This window comes from Tympanuchus pallidicinctus, unplaced genomic scaffold (genome assembly GCF_026119805.1).
Source record: "Tympanuchus pallidicinctus isolate F22 unplaced genomic scaffold, pur_lepc_1.0 scaffold17, whole genome shotgun sequence".
NCBI classification, from domain to species: Eukaryota; Metazoa; Chordata; class Aves; order Galliformes; family Phasianidae; genus Tympanuchus; species Tympanuchus pallidicinctus.
This window is the reverse complement of record NW_026294690.1, coordinates 8,359,776-8,382,115: the sequence shown is the minus strand read 5'-3', so window position 1 is coordinate 8,382,115 and position 22,340 is coordinate 8,359,776. Positions and strand designations below refer to the sequence as shown.

The 22,340-nt window shown below is 39.0% G+C and overlaps 3 protein-coding genes across 5 annotated transcripts in view; 2 read left to right on the top strand and 1 right to left on the bottom strand.

Annotated features, from left to right (window-relative positions):
• Positions 1-5,188, top strand: part of DNAH12 (dynein axonemal heavy chain 12) — a 62,939-nt gene extending 57,751 nt beyond the window's left edge. The window contains exons 67-74 of the mRNA XM_052678990.1: positions 169-402; positions 826-1,014; positions 1,521-1,624; positions 2,298-2,502; positions 2,697-2,834; positions 3,288-3,379; positions 3,988-4,055; positions 4,988-5,188. Coding sequence (XP_052534950.1) covers positions 169-402; positions 826-1,014; positions 1,521-1,624; positions 2,298-2,502; positions 2,697-2,834; positions 3,288-3,379; positions 3,988-4,055; positions 4,988-5,178 — 1,221 coding nt within the window. The 3' untranslated portion in view covers positions 5,179-5,188. The remainder of the gene's footprint in view (positions 1-168; positions 403-825; positions 1,015-1,520; positions 1,625-2,297; positions 2,503-2,696; positions 2,835-3,287; positions 3,380-3,987; positions 4,056-4,987) is intronic.
• Positions 5,189-7,992: 2,804 nt separating this feature from the next.
• Positions 7,993-20,289, top strand: ASB14 (ankyrin repeat and SOCS box containing 14). Of its 3 annotated transcripts, none has more exons than XM_052678979.1 (10): positions 7,993-8,152; positions 8,635-8,690; positions 9,969-10,100; positions 10,199-10,357; positions 11,029-11,274; positions 11,635-11,806; positions 12,395-12,938; positions 14,647-14,800; positions 15,514-15,736; positions 19,613-20,289. In XM_052678979.1, exons 1-9 carry the CDS (start codon positions 8,025-8,027, stop codon positions 15,705-15,707), a joined length of 1,785 nt encoding a protein of 594 aa, XP_052534939.1. In that variant the 5' UTR covers positions 7,993-8,024; the 3' UTR covers positions 15,708-15,736; positions 19,613-20,289. The 3 variants fall into 3 exon arrangements, with proteins under 3 accessions (XP_052534939.1, XP_052534940.1, XP_052534941.1); XM_052678980.1 differs by having other exon boundaries at positions 8,013-8,152; positions 15,514-15,740; XM_052678981.1 differs by lacking the exons at positions 7,993-8,152; positions 8,635-8,690 and having other exon boundaries at positions 9,994-10,100; positions 10,173-10,357.
• The window catches only part of APPL1 (adaptor protein, phosphotyrosine interacting with PH domain and leucine zipper 1), a 28,703-nt gene continuing 22,749 nt past the window's right edge, over positions 16,387-22,340 (bottom strand). Inside the window, exons 21-22 of the mRNA XM_052678978.1 lie at positions 22,097-22,186; positions 16,387-21,533 (exon numbers count right to left, since the gene is read on the bottom strand). Coding sequence (XP_052534938.1) covers positions 21,384-21,533; positions 22,097-22,186 — 240 coding nt within the window. The 3' untranslated portion in view covers positions 16,387-21,383. The remainder of the gene's footprint in view (positions 21,534-22,096; positions 22,187-22,340) is intronic.

Genomic DNA, 22,340 nt, shown 5'->3' with positions numbered 1-22,340 from the left:
TTATGGTGGCTTTTGTGGTTAGTAATAGGAATTTTGTTTTTATGTGTATACTGCTAATTAACAGAGCCTCTGTAAATGGCAGTTTTGCCTGCACTGCAGCTTTCAAGCCTTCACTCTGTAGGTCATACTGGTGTTCTAAAGATATTTCAAGTCTCTCTTCTGTTTCAGTTATTCATAAATGAGTATCAGCATGTTCCATTTGAAGCAGTATCTTACCTGACTGGTGAGTGCAATTATGGAGGTCGAGTGACAGATGACTGGGACAGGCGTTTACTGCTGACAATGCTGGATGACTTTTATAATCCTGAAATAATTGAAAATCCCCGTTACACTTTCTCTCCCAGTGGAAACTATTATGCTCCACCAAAAGGCACATATGAGGACTACATTGAATTTATTAAGGTAAAAATTAGCAAAAAAAAGCCCAAACTGACATAACAATAATCGGCAAGAATGCAACCCTTAAAAGCTTCTCTGCATTAAGAAGTCAGTTTTGCAGCATGTTTTAACTGTGTGCTTGGATTCTTGCCTGACATACTTGTATGATTCTTACCATGGGCAAGTATGTGTTTCTGTTAGGAGCAAGTAATCAATAAGTAGAAAAACCCAGTGAGTGTATTTGGGAAATGGTTGGGAATGGCTTTCTACATGTGAGATGATTGCTATCACCAGTAGTACTGTCTGCAGATAGCCATCACTGAAGTTCTTATCCACCTTCAGTTGAAGTCAGTAGTAGTTTTTCACCCAGATTCTTAAATAAGCTTTGGGTTTGATTCTCAGTCTGTTGCTTTGTCTCATGCAGATGTTTGCTGTATTTTGCCCTAGAGTCTTCCCTTCAGTCAGCACCCAGAGGTATTTGGTTTGCATGAAAATGTGGATATTTCAAAAGATCTTCAGCAAATCAAGGTCCTCTTTGAATCTCTGCTTTTAACTCAAGGGGGAGACATTCAGGGAACTTCTTCTGGAGGTGGTGACAGCACTCTGTATGAAATTGCAGATGACATTCTCAGCAAGGTATTGTAGTTATACTAATGACTCCAATTCATCTTTTTACCAAAAAAAATTCTTTAACCAAAATCTTCACTGTGAAACTGACTTAACATTGGAGGAGAAATTCTACTGGAGGGAATTTATGAGCATGTGAACTTCTTTGGCTGAAAGGGCTGCAGCTGAATTTCATTTGAAATTAATTTTAGTATATAGATAAGTGATAGGAGAAAGCACAGCAAACTCTACTTGGAAAAATAGTTGATTCATTCATCTGAACAAGTTTAAAATAAATTAAAAAATGGAAATGTATGCTTTTTTCATGATCAGAAAAATTCTTGGTAATTTTCAGAAGATAAGCATCACTTAATTTTTTTCTTTTTCTATGTGGATTAAGCTACTAGATACTGCAGTGATGAGAAACTCATCAGAATGCTGTGTTACTCCATAGTTTTTCACATCTGCGTGCTTTTAATGTAACTCCAGTCTATAATGATATGTGGAATGACTTCTAAACATGTTGATATTTGCAGCTTCCAAATGATTTTGACATTGAAGGTTGCCTAGCTAAATATCCTGTGAGATATGAAGAAAGTATGAACACTGTGTTGGTGCAAGAAATGGAAAGATTTAACAAGTAAGAGCGTAACCTTTCTTTTATTTTTTTCATTTATTTTGTTCCCTTCTACTTGTCTGCAGTGGTATCTGTATTCCAAGTACAATTCACCTCTGTGGAAATTCGGAATGTAGAGTACCTTTAGGGAGAGATGCTTGATGGAATAAGAAGAGGAGGTAGCTGCGAGTCTCTTTCCTCTTGTTTCCATGTATTTATTCTTACCTTTACCTGTTCCTCCTTTCTTTCTTCCTTATTTTTCTTTCTCCTCTGTTGTCTCTATTCTTCTGTTCATCTCTCCCACCAAATTTTCTCTCAAAATTGTAATAATAATCTGTGCCTTAATGCTCAAAGTTTTCTTTTGTTTCAGATCAAGAGTTTTTCCTTCGTGTAGTAAACAGTGTGTTGTACATTTGCAGTTCTTACCACACAATAGAGAGTTTGTCAGATGTTAAAATTAAAATTGTATTAAACTGTTCCTACTTGTAAAAAACCAACCAAACAAAAAGCCACAAACCAGCAGAACTCTGTAACTTTAAATGTGTGGCTAACTACAGGTACATAACAGTTACAGAAGTTCTGTAGACATTCCATTGTCTTCCATTGTCCATATTTTTTAATTTCTACTCTTTCAGTCATTATGTGGTATCTTGCAGATCATGAATTTCTTAATGATAATTCTGTTTTTCTATTCTAGTTTGCTCCGAACCATTCGTATTACACTAACTAACTTGAAGAAAGCCATTAAAGGTTTGGTTGTTATGGATGCTGAACTGGAGGCTCTGTGTGGCAGTCTGCTTATTGGAAAAGTTCCTGAGAACTGGGCTAAACAGTCCTACCCTAGTCTAAAACCACTAGGGAGCTATATTCTTGATTTCCTGCAGAGGCTGAAATTTTTACAGGTAATTGTACAAGAAGCAGAATTACTACTTATTTAATCTACATTTCCAAATAATTTGCCTTTATTTTAAAGCAGTATTGACAAAGAAATGATGGATATTGCTAGATTTTTAAAATACAGTTATGTAGAAAGTTATCCAAGGTCATTCAATTTGTCTGTTTTTGTTTATTGAATGCATCGTTTTCCTCTTTTTAGGATTGGTATGAATTAGGGAAGCCCACAGTTTTTTGGCTGTCAGGATTCTATTTTACTCAAGCATTTTTAACTGGAGCCATGCAAAACTATGCTAGGAAGTACAGAATCCCCATTGACCTTCTGGGATATGAATTTCAGGTACAGATAAATTATAATTATATATTTTATTATTCTGAGACCTGGTAATGCCATAGGAATCAGTAAGTGAACCCTTACTGAGAGGTTCATTTTGCATGTCATGCACTGGAAGACAGACATTTAATTATTTTGTAAGGTAAATAGTATCTGTAAAAGAGAGAGAGAAACTGGTTCTATCTGTTGGACCTGGACCTCCACTTGAAACAAAAACAGCCTACAAGGTAAATATTTATGTGTGTTATTAAAGCCTTTGTAACCTGCAGTAAAGGTAAATAACAGACCACAGAAAGCTGCTGTCTTTATGATTTTCTGTAATAGCAGTGCCCAAAGGAAGATTTTACTACGTTGCTTTCATTATAGATTGATTTTTTGAAAACTGGCTGTTGGTTTAATACCCACAAAAACAAACAGCTGTGGAAGCTTCTTAATACATAGCACTTATTTTTTTTATAGGTTATTCCTCAGGATACTGCTGATACTGCACCAGAAGATGGTGTTTATATCCATGGATTATTTTTAGATGGAGCTCGCTGGGACAGAACCAAGTCAGTAACAAAATATATTAAGTACAGTTTTATTAAGCTTTCTTAGCTGCTCAGATAAAATTTAAGTTTTTTTAGTGCTACTTTACATACTGTGTTAGTAGCACACTTGAAAATATTTTAATTCTTCTTTTGGCCTCAAGATAAGAAAATAAAAGTGGCTTTTTAAATTATTGTTCTGCTGGAAATGTTGTGATGTGCTGATCTGCAGTCAAATCCAAGTATTTCATACAGTTGTCTGGCAGCCTCAGCTGCAGGTGTATTTCATGCACAGACTCAATTTGTTTTTTTTGTTTGTTTGTTTCGGATTGTTTGGTGGCTGTCCTGAGTCATCTTTGATCCTTTCCTATTCTTCTTTTCTTCCCTACATGAGTGCTCCACCTGCTGAATAAGTGCCATTCTTGATGACTTATTTGATTGCAGTAGTTTTACAGAAAGCTGGACTTCCCTCAGAACAATTGTACTCCTGTGACTACGTGGTTACTCATAAGCTGGAAACACAATTTAAAGTTCACTGTTGGATGGAAGGCGGTTTATGTGTGGAAAATGAAAAGCACGCAGAAAAGCAGCATTCAGCCACAAATAACTATTTCATTGCTTTCTGTCACCAGGGGAATATTAGCCGAGCAGTATCCCAAATTACTCTTTGATATGATGCCAATCATCTGGATAAAGCCAAGTAAGTACTGAAGACCAATGCTCCCATCCTCACCGAAGTACCCAGATGTACACAGAATTCATGTGCACCTGACCTTTGGTTCTGATATAAAAAATTGTGTTTGCTGTGTTGACTCATTCAGTCTCATCTCACTCAAGCAGTCGGCCTGTCCATCTCTTCACAGGTGTTTGTAGTTATGCAATTGACCAACTGCCTACTTAAGTTAACTATTATAAATATGTGTAGTTGCTTCCCAGTCTGGTTCTCAACAAAGATACAACCTTGTTAGGAAAACTAAATGGTCTTTGAATTTCTGCCTCTTCTCAAGTTGAGGAGATGCTTAAGCAAGACGTTATGTTGCAGCTGTTGCAACTTAGCTGTGAGTAGATAATTGGCAGTTATACAAAGCTTCTACCTTTTCTGCCTGTACATTCCATTGAATGAATCTGTTCTCAGAAGTGCATGATTTTAAACCAGATTTTTTTGCAAGCTGCATGTAAGCAGTCTAGGTATACAAGAATCATTGAATCTCCAGGGATTTGTATTGCAGTTATGTTCTGTGGCTGCAGGACTAGAATTCTTATTGAAATATTAATTTCAAGATATTGTGTCTCAGCTGTAATCCCAAGATGAAAGCAGAATGCTTTATTCGTGCAGACCTGCTGATCTGTATGTGGTTTTGAATAGTTACAAAGTTGGTAGAATCACAGAAAAACATCGATTCTTGAAATGGAATTGTAATTAAATTACTTTTCTTTTGTTCTTAAAAATGAAGAAATCACAAAAGAAAACAACAGAAAAAGCTAAATATTATGGGGCACACAAAACAATTTCGCAATCTTTATTTAGCATTAGGAATGTTGCTGTAAGTACTTAACAACTATATGTAGGTCATGTCCCCATCAGTGTATCTGCTTTACACAGCATATTGCTGTTTTTTTTCTTCTTTGAAGCTGCAAAATCGGATGTCAAGAAGCCTAACGCGTATGTTTGCCCGCTGTACAAGACGAGCGAGCGTAAAGGAGTCCTGTCTACCACTGGGCATTCCACTAACTTCGTCATTGCTTTGACACTCAATACGGATCAGCCAGTCCAGCACTGGATCAAGCGAGGTGTTGCGTTGCTCTGCCAGCTGGATGACTGATCCCGCGTGGTTCAGATAAGATACAAATGTCACAGGATACTTTCCTTTTTATTTGCTCACAGAAGTGCAGCATGCTTTTTGCAGGCAACTTCTGTAGTTGTGGGGTTTGTTTGCTTTTTTTTTTTTTTGTAATCTTAAAAGGGGGTGTGTTTCTGATCCCCAGTATTTTGCCTTAAATAAGTGTGTGTTATTATTAGCACCCTTACAAACTGCAAAAGATGCAGGTAGGATTTTAGCCTCTGGTAACAGTCTTAATGTGTAAACAACAATTTTATGCATTGCACAAATACTACAAAATATATCTTAATGAGAAACAAAAAATGGTCTGTGCTTTCTTTGAGATACCACGAAAGTTCATTGGTTGGAATGCATGAGGAGCACTGAGTCCTGTGAGTGGAAACCCGGCACACAGGAAGCGTGGGGATTTTTGTGCTGTGTTTCGCACAGCCTGTGCTCTGTCACAACAGTGAAAATTGCAATACAGTAAATTGTTGAACTGTCTGTAATAGGCACTTCCAAGTCCCTTCCTTGCTCAACAAATCCATCTTTTCAAGATATAGTTCAGATTTTTTGATTTACTGTTTTTTTTTCTTTTCTAAATTGTTTCCATTACAGAGAAATTATCGATATCTCCCTTATTACCACTTGCCTGAAATGTTATTTCGTCTTTTTTTGTTGCTCCGGTGAGGCACTCCAATTTCAGATCCTTCAAGGATTTTGCAATTTAGTTTTCTTAAAAAAATAGTAACAATAATAATTAATCAAACATTTTTCCTTAGATCTCCTCTACTAAAGAACTAGTTCTAGGAGTGAATTAAGCACAGAAAACCCATCTTTCCCATTATATCTAGGCAGCTTCATCCACCATTGCTTTGCTTACTGTGTATTACAGTTATAAGCAGTTTGGGGTGTTCATTTCTGAAACTTTGCTTTTTCCTTTAAAGACTGTATTATCTTTTGTTTGCTTTTCTGTTTATAATAGAATGTAAATTGTGATTTGGCAACCAGAAGCTCATAGTAATTTTCATAGGGTACTCTCTTGATTTTTGCTTATTTATATTTACTTTCATTTTTATATAGTTTTCTTTATATACTGCCCTGTATTTTTCTTAAAGAAGCTGCTGACGGTGTCTGTAGTTTCCCTCTTAGGAAATCACTAACAATTTCCTTTCTATAACTGAACAGTTACTCTCTGTAGCTCTCAAATTCTCATTCCATGAATTGTAAACAAGAGTATTTTTGTCAATAAAGTGCATTTCTAATTTCTTCTCTTGCTGACACCATTTGTCAGATTAGATTATCAAATGTGACTAACCTGTATGAAAGTAACATGGAGAAAGTCCCAGAGTATCTTATGATCAGTTATTTATAGAGAGCTATTCGTGGACACAGACTCTACAGAGATCATTTTCAGTCCTGAAAATATCGCTTTCAACTTAATCACTTCTTCAAAGTGTGAAGCTTTCTCTCTTTCAGAAGGTGAGGAAAAAACTGCATTCTCTTGATTATTAGGAGAATTAGTACTGAAAAGAAACAAGTGTATGTACACGTATTGTGTTGTACATATAATCAAATTCTAGCCATTCCTTGTGTGTTTATTCTTAACGTGTTGCTCTTTCTTGATGCATGTGCAATTACAGAGCAAGACCTCGCAGTCACATGTTGCTGGATCAGGTAAATGATGCAAGCTTGCTGTGAATTGCTGCTGCTTGACTTTAAGATGTTTCTATAAGTATTGCAAAGTTTCTAAGAGCTGTGTTGACAACTTCCTTTATTTTGCTGTGCTTATTCATTTTGATCATTTATTTATCCTCACTTTTTATTATATTTTATTTTATTTTATTATCCCGTTCTGTGTTCTTGGCTTTGTTTGTTTGTTACTATTTGTTTATTTGTTTTCAGGCCAGCTCTCTTGAAAAACAGAAGTGGAAGTTTCCATGAGGTGAAAGGCTTGAGTCTAATAGAACTCCTTTGATTTTAATCTCTAATGCCAAGTAGTTGAATATGCAAAAGAATAGTGTGTCAGATAATCTATAAAATGTTTACATCTATGAGTAGATGTGCAGGTATGTGTTAACAAGGAATGAACAGTTGTGGTATATCTGTTCCCCATGGCTGTAGATGATGTATATGAGATGATATATATGTCTGGTCTTTTTTCAATCAAACAATTTGATGCTGTTTCAATCAGAAGATAAATGTAGCACATAACGTTAGAACGGACTGTTAGCACTAATCTACAGTATTGTTTTTTACTGCAGGATATGGCTCTAGTGATAACTTTGTGGAATAGGTTGAGGAAACATATTGCCAAAAATGTTCGTGTCCTTCACCAACTGTTCACCACCTGGCACCTGTGAACAAACAAAAGAATCATCCCAAATTCTGTTTCAGATCTGTTTTCCTGCTAAGGAACAATCAGAGCAGGACTGTGATGTTTGAGTGTATAGATTTAAGAGGGAAGGGCTACTTAAACTACCTCAAAAATGTATTTTACTTATTTTTGCTGCTTTCCAGTAATACTAGAAAAAGTAGCTGTTCTGTATGTTCATTCTGTAGAATAGAGATAAAAGCCAGTGTGTGCTATTGGGCTAGAAACCTTTATTATGTTCTAAACAAGGCAGTTCTCTCTGCACTGGTCCAAACTGAATGCTTGGCAGAATGCTGGAGCTTGAGTTGGAGAAGTTCTGATTAAGTTAATTTAGGCTGTGCTTTGTTTCTCTTGATACTTAAACAGTGATTGCTGTTTCTATTACTCCAGACATAACCTGAAGATTTAACATCTGCATCCAATTAAAAAGCAGTGTTTTCCTACAAAGAGGTGATCCAGGTTGTGCCAATTGGCTATGCATAATTCTGTTTACATATTTGATGATCATTCTGACGATGAAATCCCCACCCAGCAAGCTATTCAGGAAAGCTTACAAGATATTCATAAAATGGAAAGAAGTGCCAATGCAATAGAGGATGAAAGGTAATGAGTTACTACTTCTATTTTTGGTGGTTTCTTGGCATTATGACGTCTGACCCTGTCTTGTGGATACCACAGGTCACTTGTAGCTTGTCTGTTCGGAGTTCTCCCTAGAAAAGCATGCCTATCTTGTCTAAAATGTGGAATGTATGAAGCATTCTGGTGACAGCTTGTCTAATAACTAAAAGCCTAATATCTTAATGAATGCAAGGGTTTGTTGAAGAAAAGCAAATATCAAAAAAACCAACAGGTTGGTGTGACAGCTTTTCCTTGTTTCAGTATTTAACTGTTGTCCTTTGCTGGAAAGCCAAAATTTATAGTGGCACAAGAAGACCTACAAAAATGCATTTTAATGTGTTACACTGACAAAACTCACACAAGTTAAAGAAATCTAATGCTGTTTAGACTTGATTGGCTTAAACTAATGTGTAATTATGAACTGAATGTCTCATTAATTATAGCACTGTAATGCTGTGTTTGTGCAGTTTCCTGTGCGTTGCAAGCAAAGAACGTGAAGAGATAATTGCTGCAATCCGGACAGTTAAGTACAAATACACCACACCACAACCCTCTGTCTAGGAATCACAATGCCCACATTCTGTGTTTGATCAGCTATTTTAAGTGCAGTTTTTCTTTATGTAGTTTTGGAGAGAGTTAGGGAACTGAAAACAGGGCACACAACAGCTGGCTTTTATTAAATAGGAACACAGTAATGGAGCAGGTTCAGATGTCACTCCTCTCTGAGATTGAGGTACTTGGTCTCCTAGAATCAAGGATGAATGCCAGTCCTTTCTTATAAAATTAACTAACAGGATAGCAACGTCCCTATTAGTTAATGCCTCATTAACCAGTGTTTGCCAATTTGTGAGATAACCAGATTGAAATCCCATCTCTACCTGAAGTGTGCCAGAATTATTCCTATGTGGGAGGCTGTTTGTCTGTTCTCTTGAAACTTGCTTTTTTTGATAGAATCACTTTACATAGTCACAGAGATAGCTAAAAAAGGAGCACAAGAAGGACAGCTGTTAGACAGTGGTGTGACAGTGGGAAGCCTTCTGTCCAGTCCGTATACACATAGCAAGTAGTTACAGAAATATTTAGTGGAGTAAGAATCACGACCTCAAGGCTCCTTTGGAAAAGCAGGTGCAATAACTGTACCACACAATGCAGAATGTGCCTAGACTCTAGTTGAACTTTGTGTCTAGTCTAATGAACATACAATTCTTTGAAAGCAGTCTATCGCAGTACCTTATAGTTGTAGCTAATAGGAGAGCAGACTGCCTTCTTCCAGGAATGGTGGGATAAAACAAACAGTACAGTCAGGACCTCTACTTACAGGCATTCTCGTCAGCTGAAGTTTCATTGCTTCTCCACGAGATATCAAATTGAAAACATAATCACTTTTGTTAATTAGAATTCCAGTAAGGGTTTTAGTGGAAGCAGGAATGAGTTTCATCTCAGTTGTCAGCTTAATTTTGCTTTTGCCAACCTGAATATTTTCCATACAATTTCACTAGGACACCTGTTTGCTTAATACACTAAAATCCTCTGCACTGTTATACATGAGAGGATTGTAATTTAAGTATTTTAGCTGTATTAATTATAAGCAAGCGTATCCTTCAAAATGCTTTGAGTCAGTGTGAATCACTGATTATTCCATTCACATAAACCACCCTTTGATAAAAAATTGCTTTGATAAGGTATGGGGTTTTTTTTATTCTTGATATGCTGCTGGGATAAATATCACTCAATATGTTATTAGTTTTAATTTTGTTTTATGATTAGTAATGAAATACACATCTGTTCCAAAATATCACAGGCCAAGAAGAGGCCTTGAAGAAGTTGGTGAGGCACAGTTCTGCTTTTGAGGAAGCAGATCAGCAAGGCTGGCTTCCTATGCATGAGGCTGCAGCTCAGCTAAATAAGAACATCCTTGAAATAACTTTAAAAGGTATGGGGTGCTTTCTGGTTTTCCACTAGAACGTTTTACAAAGCTAGATTTGATGAATAACTTCAGCTTCAGATGTGTACTGCTTTTCTGAATTCCAGCCTCCCGTTCCGTTACATGGGAACAGACCACACTAAGAGGGGAAACACCTCTCATGGTGGCAGTCAGAAACTGCTTTTTGGAAAACGTCCACTTTCTACTGCTCAATGGTTGCAATCCCAATATTAAGAATGAAGATGGAGATTCTCCTTTAGTTGTAGGTGAGTGTCTTATTTGGGGGTAGGGAGGTGAGAGAATGAGGTGAGTTTGTAGTTACATGCAGTAGGTTGCAATTTTACGTATTTGACTTGCGCAGAGTTTAAAATTTTTTGTTACGAGGAGCAAAAAATGTTAATTTCAGCATTGAATGTATTGTTTGTCTTTCTTAAAAGATATCAGGGCTTTAATTGAGCTGACATTCCACGTTAGGGACTGTCACTACAAAGTTCTGAGCATTATTTGTTAATTGAAGTATTGTCCTTTCCCTCACTGTCCTGACAGATCAGGCTTGCTAAGATAAGGACACAGTCATTTTGGATGTGGCACAGTCACTTTAGTCTTTGTTTCATGCTTATGGCAATTGCCTGTGATGATTAACGGAGCAGGCCAGCTCCTGACTGCAGTAAGTGCCCCAGTATGTGATCTCCATCTAGTGGCAGGGAAGGCTGCAACAGGAACCAGCAGAAAAGGAGATTATCATAAAATTATTCCTAATTTATCATACCCTGTAGAGAAGGAACAGACTTGGTGAGAACTTAAACCTTTCAGCGCGATGTTTCTTGGTGTATAAATAGCAGTGCTGGGAACAGCTTGAGCTTTCCTGGGCTGCCACCCAACAGAAACTAGGCAACAGTCTGACATTCTGGCTAATGCTTTCATTATTTTCTTACAGCAATTAAGCACAATTCATATGAGGTTGCCTCCTTGTTGATAAATTTTGGAGCAAAGGTGAATTTGCCGTGTATCCACAAGAGGACTGCTTTACACGAGGCTGCCAGGCTTGGCAGAAAGGATCTGGTGATGCTTCTGCTTCGTTCTGGGGCAGATCCTGACCCTCGCAGTGGATATGGGCTCACACCTCTAGCGCTGGCTGCACAAGCTGGACATACAGAAATTATGGAGCTCTTATTGCAAAAAGGTGAGACATTATGATGTAGGAAGAGGAGGCTTAGGGCAGGGGGATCTGCCCATGTTAGCAGTATCTGATGGGAGGGTGTTAGGAAGGCAGACCCAGATTCTTCTCCTTGCAAGTGGCAATGGACACAAGTTGAAACCTAGGAAATTCCGTCTGAACACAGCAAAACACTTTTTTTTTCTGTGAAGGGTGTTGAACATTGGAATAGGTTGCCCAGAGAAGTAGTGGAGTCTCTGTGCTTGGAAATCCTCAACAGCCTACAAGAGCTGAGCCTGGGACAGTATCTTGTCTCTGGAGGGGGACAGTGATTTTTGCTGGATATTTACGGTGACCACTGTGAAAATCCTTAATGTTTCTTTCCAGGTGCTGATGTTCTTTCACAGGCAATGGATTATTCTTCTGTATTATTTGAAGCAGCAGGAGGAGGAAATCCAGACTCTCTGAATCTTTTGCTGGAATATGGGGCTGATGCTAATGTGCCAAAGCACTCGGGTCATTTGCCAATCCACAGAGCTGCGTATAGAGGACACTTTCTGTGAGTTAATGTAAACCAAGTAATAGTGAGACCAAAGATATTAATTTTACTAATGTTAAATTTGTAACTAATGAGTAAGAAACAGCTCTTCAACTCCGGGATTGTTCTGTTGTGCTTAAAAATCTAAGAATGTTATATTCCTCTATTAATACATATATTTAAATTGCATTTAAATGTTGTGTTAATTTCAATGTATTGTTTGAATGTCAGTAGGATGCTGTGTTATGTTAGTTGTGTGTTGTAGGAATTAATACTATGTTGTGTTAATTCCCTAATTCCTAGGGGCTGTGCAACAGCACAGTGCTCTTGACGTCCCCAGAGAGCTCTCATTGAGAAGGAATGATTATTCTGCTAGCATAGAATGCAGTGTTCGTGAAGAGCAGTATTAAAATTTATGACTAGTAAATGTAAAATCATAGTATCCATTGCTGGCTGTTTTATCCTTAGCAATTAATGCAGAGGTACAGCATGCTGTGGTACTGATTTGGCAGATTAAGACTGTGGAATATAGTCAGAATGAACTGTAAAGCCCAGCAACATGAAGATTGAGCTGTGTGACCAGATTCCCTTATTGTCTTTATTTTTCAGTGCCTTAAAGAATTTAGTTCCAGTTACTAATTTTGATGCCATTAAAGAAAGTGGAATAAGTCCAATTCACTCAGCAGCAGCGGGAGCACATCCTCAGTGCCTCGAGTTTCTCCTCAAGTCTGGGTTTGATGCCAATTTTATGCTGGATCAAAGAATTCGCAAAGGCTACGACGACCGCCGGAAATCAGCCCTGTACTTTGCTGTTTCCAATGGGGATATCAGTTCAGCACAGCTGCTGTTGAATGCTGGAGCCCTGCCAAACCAGGATCCCATCAACTGCCTCCAAATAGCCTTGAGAATGGGCAACTATGAGTTAATGAATTTACTGCTCCGGCACGGGGCCAATGTTAACTACTTCTGCAGAGTGAACACAACGCATTTCCCATCGGCTCTGCAGTATGCTCTGAAAGATGAAGTCATGTTAAGAATGCTGATGAACTATGGCTATGATGTGCACCGCTGCTTCGATTGCCCTCGGGGAGATGTGTCCCATTCCCAGTACATGACTGATGGATGGACTTCTACTGTTATCAAAGATACAAAGGTGAGTACATCGCATGGCTTCGTATGTTTCCTTTTACTGCCGGTGTCATTTGTAAAGCTAAATGAAAATGTACTTAAATTGATCTGTCAGAAACAAAAGTTTTAAATGCTTTACTCATAAAATTAGGAATAGACAGCGCTTTCAAATTAAATTAACATTGCCACGAGACCTAGTTCATGGCAATGAATTATCATAATCTGTATTTTACAATTGTGAAAATACAGCTAATGACTAGCACAGAATTTGCTCGCATGTCCATGCTGCGAAAGCAGGAACTGAAAGACTGGCTTGCGAGCTGTACTGCATCATGTCACTAATACTGGAAGTTTGATGTAGGGACCCACCTGATAAACCTGGAGTGACCTAAACAAGTTTCTAGATACACCTCTCAGACCCACTGTTATGCGGATTTTAAAGTCCATTCGAATGTAAGAAGCCTTTATTTAATTTGAAGATCATCGAATGACTTAGGTTGGAAGGAATCTCATCCAGTTCCAACCTCCTGCCGTGGGCTGGTTGCCCCCCACCAGCTCAGGCTGCCCATGGCCCCATTCATGTCCTTGAGCACCTGCAGGGATGGGGTACCCACAGCTCTGGGCAGCCATGCCACTGCCTCACTGCCCCGGTACAGAATTTCTTCCTAACATCTAACCTACATCTCCCTCTTGTAGCTTAAAGCCGTTTCCCCTTGTCCTGTGACTGCCGGACTGTATAACAAGTCAGTCACCTTCCTGCTTACCTGTTCCCATCAAGTACTGGAAGGCTACATCGTCTCTTCAGACTCATCTTTTCTCCAAGCTAAACAAGCCCAGTTCCCTCAGCCCCTCTCCCACAGGAGAGGTGCTCCAGCCCTCTGATCATCTTAGTGACCCTCCTCTGGACCTGCTCCACCAGCTGCACGTCCTTCCTGTGCTGAGTGCCCCAGGCCTGGGTGCAGTACTCCAGATGGGGCCTCACAAGGGCAGAGCAGAGGGGGACAATCACCTCCCTCTCCCTGCTGCCACCCCTCTGTTGGTGCCACCCAGGATATTGTTGGCTTTCCAGGCTGCAGGAGCTCACTGCTGGCTCATGTCCAGCTTTTCGTCCACCAGGATCCCCAAGACATTTGCAGGGCTGCTCTCTATGAGTTCTCCCAGTATATTCTCATGCCTGAGATTGCCTCAACCTTACACTTGGCTTCATTAAACCTCATTAAATTGGGTGCCTGCTTTTCAAGTGTGTCCAGGTCTCTCTGGATGGTGTCCTTCCCTTTTGTTGTTAGCTGCACCACTCAGCTTGGTGTCATCAGCAAACTTGCTGAGGATGCACTCAATTCCACTGACACAGGCATGTGGTGCACTGGGCTGGTCGGTCCTGTTTGGCAGGCTGGGACACAGATCTCTCCCAGCAATGTCCAAGAAGTTTAAATCTCCTATTGAGGTTTAAGAATTCCTCGTCAGGAATGGTAGCATTCCATTTTTAAGCATTAGGTACCAGATATACAGCTGTTAAAGCTCACTTTTAGTTCTAGCCTAGTACAAAATAACATCTCTCAGATTTTCAGGTTGCACTGCAGGCTTGATACAAGCTGTGACAGCCCCTAGAGCTCCTCTAACAGGCACTCCTTCCTGCTGTTCTGCAGTTATAAAATTGCTCTTGTCCTGCAGAGAAGGAAGTAATCTGCAGAAGTACTGGATGTTTTCCAATTAAAATGTTTTGCTTCCATCAGTTCTGTGAAGTGATAACCTTGTCATGGCTGAAGCATCTTTGTGGGAAAGTAGTGCGAGTAATGTTAGATTACGTTGATCATGTTAACATCTGCTGGAAGCTGGAAGCAGCTCTCAAAGAACAGGAGCTCTGGCCAGACATCAATTCAATTTTAAGTAAGTATCTGATAGATTTGAAACAGCAGACTAACTGCTCTGGGATTGGGACCTTTTTGTTGGTGCTATTTTAGATTTGTTTTTGTCCCCTGAGGGTTGGTTAAGCCAAAAGTTATGTTTTGAGGAGAAGGTGTTTCTGAAAAGAAAATCAGTCTATGTAGTGTTTAATGTCAGATAACTCTGTCTGATAGCTGTGACAGACTGTAACAGCACAGGTTATGTGGAGCAGCTGAGAATTTCCAGTGTAACATAGGCAATAAAATCCTCTTCAGTAGGAGAAAAGCTTTTCCCTCACCTCATGTTGATGGACAACTCTAATAAAGTAACTATCTAGAAGTGAGAGATTTGAATTCTAGCCTAGCTTAATTCTGTGTCCTTTTTATTAGAACACAGATTAAAACAAGGACATCAAAATTCTGATTTTTAGTAGCTTCTTGAGGCTGGCAAAGAGCTGGCACCAGTTATTTGGGGTTACTTTCCCCAAACTTTACTACTTACACTCTGTAAAATAAGCATAATTTGTTGAGCTAGCCGATTGTCAGCCGATTGATAGCTGATAAAGGCATGGGCTGAGGTCCAGGGCCCAGATCTGACAGAGACAGGCAGTAAAGGACAGGCAGTAAAATGTGGAGTGGCTTTTGATAGGTGTAGGGCAGTGAGCAGTTGCACCAAATGATCAAGGCACTCGTTAATGTCAATCTCCTGGTTCCCAGCAAATCCTCGCTCCCTGAAGCATCTTTGTCGCCTGAAGATACGGGAATGCATGGGCCGGCTGCGTCTGCGTTGTCCTGTCTTCATGACCTTCCTCCCACTGCCAAATTGCTTGAAGGACTACATTCTGTACAAGGAATATGACCTCTACGGACCGGAAAGTTTCTTGGGAACCTCCAGTGTCAACTGCACATAATTATTCTGTATTTTGAAGGGAACGTCGAGGTGGGTAAGACAAAAGTATTTTCTCCTTTGGGATTTTATCTCACGTATACTGACATATATATATATGTCAGTATATATATATATACTGAGTCTCAGTGTTCTCCCCCTCATTCCCTGAAATAAATGGGTAGAAGCCCAAAATATAAATAGTGGTGATCCCAGGCTACATGTACACTATAAAGTGAAGGTCACGTGAATGGCTATGGCCATACTACTTAAAATGCTTTGAGTGAAGATGTAAAGAACCATTACAATCACTGGTACGGCTCTGAGCCTTGCGTCTGTGTGTGAGGAGAAAGCCTGGCATAACATGTAACCCTACTTTCAATTGCAGTGTTACATTCAGGGCCTTCAAGTAAATGGGATGACAGCGTTTCTGAAATGTTAATTCTGTATCTCATTCCCAAGCACTAATACGTCTCATTCACTGTATAGCTGATGATGAGTGTGTCTCTGGACAGCACCTAAAAGAAAGCCAAGTTCTGGAGAGAGCAATTTTCCAACTTCATCTCCAGTAGGTGCAGCTACAGCTTATGGAGCATTTACCTGAAAGCAGTCACACTTGTCTCACTGTGCACATGCCTGATCCTTCTCAAAAAATGCTATCTATGCTAGTCTGTCTTAAAAAAAAAAATCAACAACAGAATACATTTGGTATTAATAGTATTTATTCCTTCATTATCAGTTAAGCATAGATTTTCTAGTTATACATGCATCTGTATTCACTTAGAGTTACATAGTTCAAAAGTCTGCTTTTCTCCAGAAAAATCTACAAATCTTATAAAATACAAATTTAACCGTAATGTAGTATGACCCATTGCTTTTCACATGGTGTCTGTCACGTAATTAAGAAAACTAATGAAGCCAGTGAAAACAGGTGGAGGTACTCCCATTAATAGTTGTGCTGGTATAGCTTCTGTACAAATGAATTCTGATGGTGACCATAACTGCAGCTCCGTACAACGTGCTACACGTTGTCATCTAACAGAGCAACATGTGCACTAACACAGCCAGCAGAGATAGAAAGGGTTTTTTCTTCTAACGTTCAGTCTTTGATTGTTGCAGAAATTACCAGCATTCCCAAGTAGAGAGACTTCCTCTGAGGAGAGCTGGCTGATATGATTAAAGTTAAGAGAATTGAGATGCACTTTCCAAGAGAGAGATTCAGCTGCATGTTAGGGCTTGGTTTAATGGAAGGGAATGCCTCCTGTCACCAGTAACGGCACACCCAGAATGTCACTACTAGGGAAGAACCAGTTCTTGTATCAGGACAAATTCCACTCAGAAAGTTACTATGCTTAAGCTTTTACATAACCTACAAAATGCTGACTGAAGTTTTGGCATCATACGTACTATTGGTGCTTCCAAGATTAAGACACAACAATCAAAGCTGAATTAAGTAGGGATGCTACTGGAGGTCTGTAATACAGCTATTCAGGGACAAACGTGTAAGTCTCAAACATTGCAAAAATCACTTACACTTCACTAGAACAGGACCAATCCAGAACATCATCATAAGAATTTGACCACTCCACTGCATTATAAAAGTGACCTGAAAGATTGTACAAAATCCTTGGCTTGCAATATAAACTTCATTAGGAATACAAGTGCAATCACAATGACACACACCAACTTATTCTTGTCATGATAACTTAGATACCACTATGGCATGACAAAAACACAGCTTACTGCTTGGGTAGAAAGAAAAACCTTGGAGATTGATAGACTTGCAAGAAATTCTGTAAAACAGAGCAAAGGAGAGAAAGTAAGATACCAGTTCTTGCTGTTGGACTAAATATCTCAACTGAACTCACTGAGCAGAGGCAGGATTTCTTTCTTTGAGTGTGTCAGCTCTGGAAATAACAAGGGACTGTGCGACAACACAGCTTTCTGCACTGGCTTCTCCTAAATTCTGTGCACCTTCTTTAATTCATCACACTTCACCTTGAACATATGACCAGCCAATATTTTTCTGCAGTGGAAATAAATTATATCTTTATAAAAAGGCTCAGCTGCATCAGGTTTGTCAGCTGTGGTTTTGCATCCATACAAAGATGTCATTTGTCTGCATGTCTCTGAGCTCTTAAATATTACTTGTCTGTTAGTTTGTAAGCTGTCTCGATATAATTTCCAACTTAAAAATATTACAGAAATAACAGACTATCAAATCCACACTTGCTCACACAACACACACGTTACCAGGTCTGTGTGACTAAGCTGCATGACTATCAGCTTGTCCTTGGTATTAGTTACAATGCAATGAAATGCATGCCTGTAGTTTGCCCACACTTCTTATGTATTTTGATATTCACACTGCTACATTCATACAGAACGTACGTAGAGCAGAACAACTGAGAGCAAGAGGCGCATGGCCTACATTGTGTAATAAACTTAACATCCCATTATGCAAGTAGTTTCTGAAATAATACTGTGTTCACATAAAGCAAATTACAGCTTCAGCTGGAAGTGCTCAGAAGACCAGTCCTTAAGTAAAGGCAACAGGAAATATGAAACAGGCAAAATAAATTACGAGAAAGGAAACCAGCCAGTAATTTATTGAAATAACAGGCGGTGAAACCTTACCACAGTCATTCCCAGGAGAACACGAGGTGTTCATATTACAAGTTGTACTCTCAAAGTAAATATTAAGTACTCTAATTTTTTTAATTAAGAAACATGTTTTCTGATGAAGTAGTTCTGCAATTCATAGTTCAAAGGGTACCAGAAAGATTTTCTGAGGGGAGGAGGACATGGATAAAAGCTCAGCAGCTATTCTTTGCCTTGTGGTAGTTTTATCCACGGACCCAGGTGCTCCTCCCTTTAAATGGCACTGAGTAATTCTCATCCCACTGCTAATTCATTGTAATGTTCCATTTTAGCATCCTGATCTCCCACAACTTGCCCTTTGCTCCTGCAGCTTTCATCACTTTTCCAGAAGCTTTTAACTCTGTCTTTTTGCTCATTTTATACCAGCAAAACTCTCCTAAACAGCAAAACAAAGCCACCTCATTTCATTCACGCATGTCACTTTTTTTGAAGTGCTGCTCTCGTCGTTTATTTCCCTTCTTTTCAGAGGGTGAGGAGAAAAGAATCATTCACTGCAAGTGAAATGCAACTCGATCCTATGCTGTCTGATTAAGAAAACTACGTTTAATGGTATAGATGGTAAAACATGAACTAAAACTGGAGTAATTCCCATCAGATATCATTTAATCTGAAAAATTTTATAACAGCAATGTTATAAAACCAGATTTTTCTCTTGATTGCCTCCTCATAGTTGTGTATTTATGTCCAAAACATAATGGGTGGGTTCAAGAAAAGATAACTCAGCTCTCTGCCCTCTCTCCAGTAAGGCACCCCGTCAGCAGTACCTTTGGATGAGGTTGCTGATCTGTTAGCTGTCTTCCTCCTGGTGCTGTGGCCACTGCAGCTCATCTCACTCCGACAGCTTGGTGACCAGATTCGTGAAACAGACTCTGTGCTGTTGCTGAATTAATTTACCTTTAGCATGTAATCGAGGAAGACACAGTAAATTTGGTGGTTAAAGGTTGGACTAGATGATATTAGTCATCTTCTCAACCTTAATGACTTTATTAATTTGAGCTGTGCTGGCATGTTATTTCATAGAAAATAGAATTCATTACATACAAAAAAAAAAAAATAAATCCAAGAGAAAGACAAACTGAAGCAACTTGTAGAGATAAACCGGCTGCCATGCAAATAGATATAGGCAGGAAAAGAAAAGAAAAAAAGCATTTGCTGTCTTTCTGCATGTTTCTGTTGAAAATAGAAGTAGCCTCTTCTAGATGAGAATGCAAGACTAGATAGGAAGTAAATGCCACTTAAGTTTTTGTTTGTTGTTGTTTGTTTTGAAAGCCTTAGATGTGCACGTTCCATGAGACACTATGAAGGCAACATCTGGCCGCGTGCTGATGCCACAAGGTCTGACTGGATAACAGCCAAAGCAGGTACTTCTGCGAGCTACTCTGGCTACTCTGAGGATGAACAGAAGGAAGAGACCCTGCAGCCTCTCTCTTGCTCAGTCTCCCACTCCACCTCCTCTTTAAAATACTGTGAGCGCTTCCACAGCTGCTCAGTCCCTGCTGTACGCTGTGGTGCCAGTGGCACCATGAGAGCAATGCTCCCTTCTCTTTGCTGTGACAGGAGGCAGATGCAGTTGGTTGCTGCATAGAAATGCCTGTCCATCTCCAGCGTAAAAAGCAAGAGATTGCCTTTGTCAGCCTATGCAAAACAACTTCTGAGCAATTAAGGACAGTGTTCCTTTTTTGCACAGCCATCTAGCACAGAGGTCCTGAAATTCCTCACTTACTCAGCACCATGCAATTCTAGCTATGAAGGGCTGGGCTGAAAGCCAAAGACTAAAAATGCTCTGCAATGAACTGTAAAACACTCTTAACCATTATAAAACATCTTAGAATATATTCTTCTCTTTCTACATTTTCTGTTATGCTCAGGCCACTATTAGAGAGACATCTGTTCCATTGGAGTTTAGTATTTATAGTAATTAGTGCAAAAATAAATATTTCTTCTTACTTCAAACACGTTTTCTCTTCTGGATCAAAAGATGAATGCACATTTAGTATTATACAAAATAAATATTACACAGGGTATGGACCATGGAGTTCAGGCTTATGAGGTATAAACAGAGACTGCTTTGAAAAATGCGTTAAGAGACCAACTTCAGGATGCAGACTAGCATCGTCTTTTACTTCTCTTTGCAAAAGACAGTTCCATAGAAAGACTTAAAAAGCTTTAACTCATTTTCAGCAAATGCAGTTACTGGTAGCAAGGCCTTTATGGATTCAGATTTTTCAAGTGGTGGAATTCAATGTTTCTGCAACTCCGTGCATGTTTTTATTGAAAATGAACTCGGCAGCTTACTGCTTTTCTTTACACACTGGGGAAAAACCAGGAACATGGCACTTAGACATTATATTTACTATTTGATAAGGAATTTTTAATGCATTCCTCATGCAGCAAAGTGCAATTGCATCTCTTCAGCTCTTACCTATGTCTGACAAGTATTTTCTTTTAATCTCCTGTTCAAAGAAGCATTTAAATCACAAAAGAAAGACAGCACCATACACTGCAATATGAAACAAACACTATGATCTTTCTTTCTACAACTACTGCACATCCCATAGATGTTAATAAGGATTTTTCTTTAACTGTAAGAACAGTTATGTGCAACAAGTTCTATAAAGCTTAGCACTGTCTTATCTGGACCCCCACTTTTGTTTCCAGCAAGGTGTTCTGCAAACTGCAGTGTAAAGAACAAATTTCAGTACTGCTCAAGTTCAGTGAGAGCTTAAGTTTCATTTCCAAAGCAGTCAATTGCACAGATGAGTACACGGAAAAAAGAAAAATCCATCTTTTTCCCTTCCTGCAGAGAATTCTTTGAGAAAACAATTTTTGAAAAAAAGAATGGTGATGCTACCATGTCTATCTGGCATACAAAAGAGGAACTGACATGAAAGTGGAAATCACTTAATTGAGAAAGAAACAGCAAGGCATATTAGGGTCTAGACATTGTGAAGTTTTTTATATAAACAACAGACCCTCCACCTATATTTCACTTCTTGTAAAACTTATATCCATGATTCCAATTTTAATTTACTAGGCAACCTTAGGTTTCAGATTCCCTTTTCTTCTTTCCATCCTCTCCTAAATCGCTGTCTTCTGACTGGCTGCTGCTAAGGACTACAAACTGTCCTTCTCCACTGCTAGGGTTTGATCTGTTGGAAGCAGCTATCAGTCGGCTTTGCTCCTCTAAGTCCTAATTAGAGAAAGGAGAGAAGGAAATTAGAAAAATCATATTCACGTTGAAGCTCCCTAAGGTAGAAACAAAACACTAAGATTTGGACATTTGGGTTTCAAAAGTGACATCAGTAGGAAGTCACCTTTAACGCCTCTGTACCGGTAACCCATACAACACAGCAGGTCAGAACTAAGCCTGGCCTACAGCCTGCTGCTCGCAGCCCTGCCTCAGTCTCTAGCTGAACCTTCATCTCCAGTTGAACTGTCTCAGTGCATGCAGATGTTTACTTGCAGCCATATATAGGGCAGCTTGTGATAAGTGTTCCTTCAAGCACTGCTCTTAAATATGCCTATGAGGATGTCTGGTTGTTCATCTCCTCAGAAAAACTCTTCTGAAGAACTATAATACAAAATCATACAGGATCTGCGCAGAAAATACTTCAGCAATTAACCTGATTCCACAATACTCTATCTGTGCTAAAGAATGTGATATTGCAACTGGAACTACAGAGCTACAAAACTAAACAGAAAAAAAACACAACAAAAATAGCATGAAAAGTAAGAAAAAGTAAGAAAGTGTACCTTTTCAATTTGTTTTTGTTTAGTCAGTTCTTTTTGTTGTTTCTCTTTGACCCTCTCCATTTCTTTTTGCTTTTCCGATGCTTTTCGATCCTGAAGAGCAAAAATGACAATAAAAGAAACAACTGCCCAGGGGGCTTGATATGCTGTGGGCTTATCTGAGTTCACTCAAAACTGCTAGGACACCTGATTATGCTTCTTTTAATGGACAGGTATGTTTGTTAAAGGTAAAAAACAGATTCCAATC

Coding starts and splice junctions, on each gene's coding strand:
- ASB14 (XM_052678979.1), top strand. CDS start 8,025: ATGCATAATTCTGTTTACATATTTGATGATCATTCTGACGATGAAATC. Junction 11,275..11,634: donor GGAGCTCTTATTGCAAAAAG/GTGAGACATTAT, acceptor GTTTCTTTCCAG/GTGCTGATGTTCTTTCACAG. Junction 12,939..14,646: donor CTGTTATCAAAGATACAAAG/GTGAGTACATCG, acceptor TGCTTCCATCAG/TTCTGTGAAGTGATAACCTT.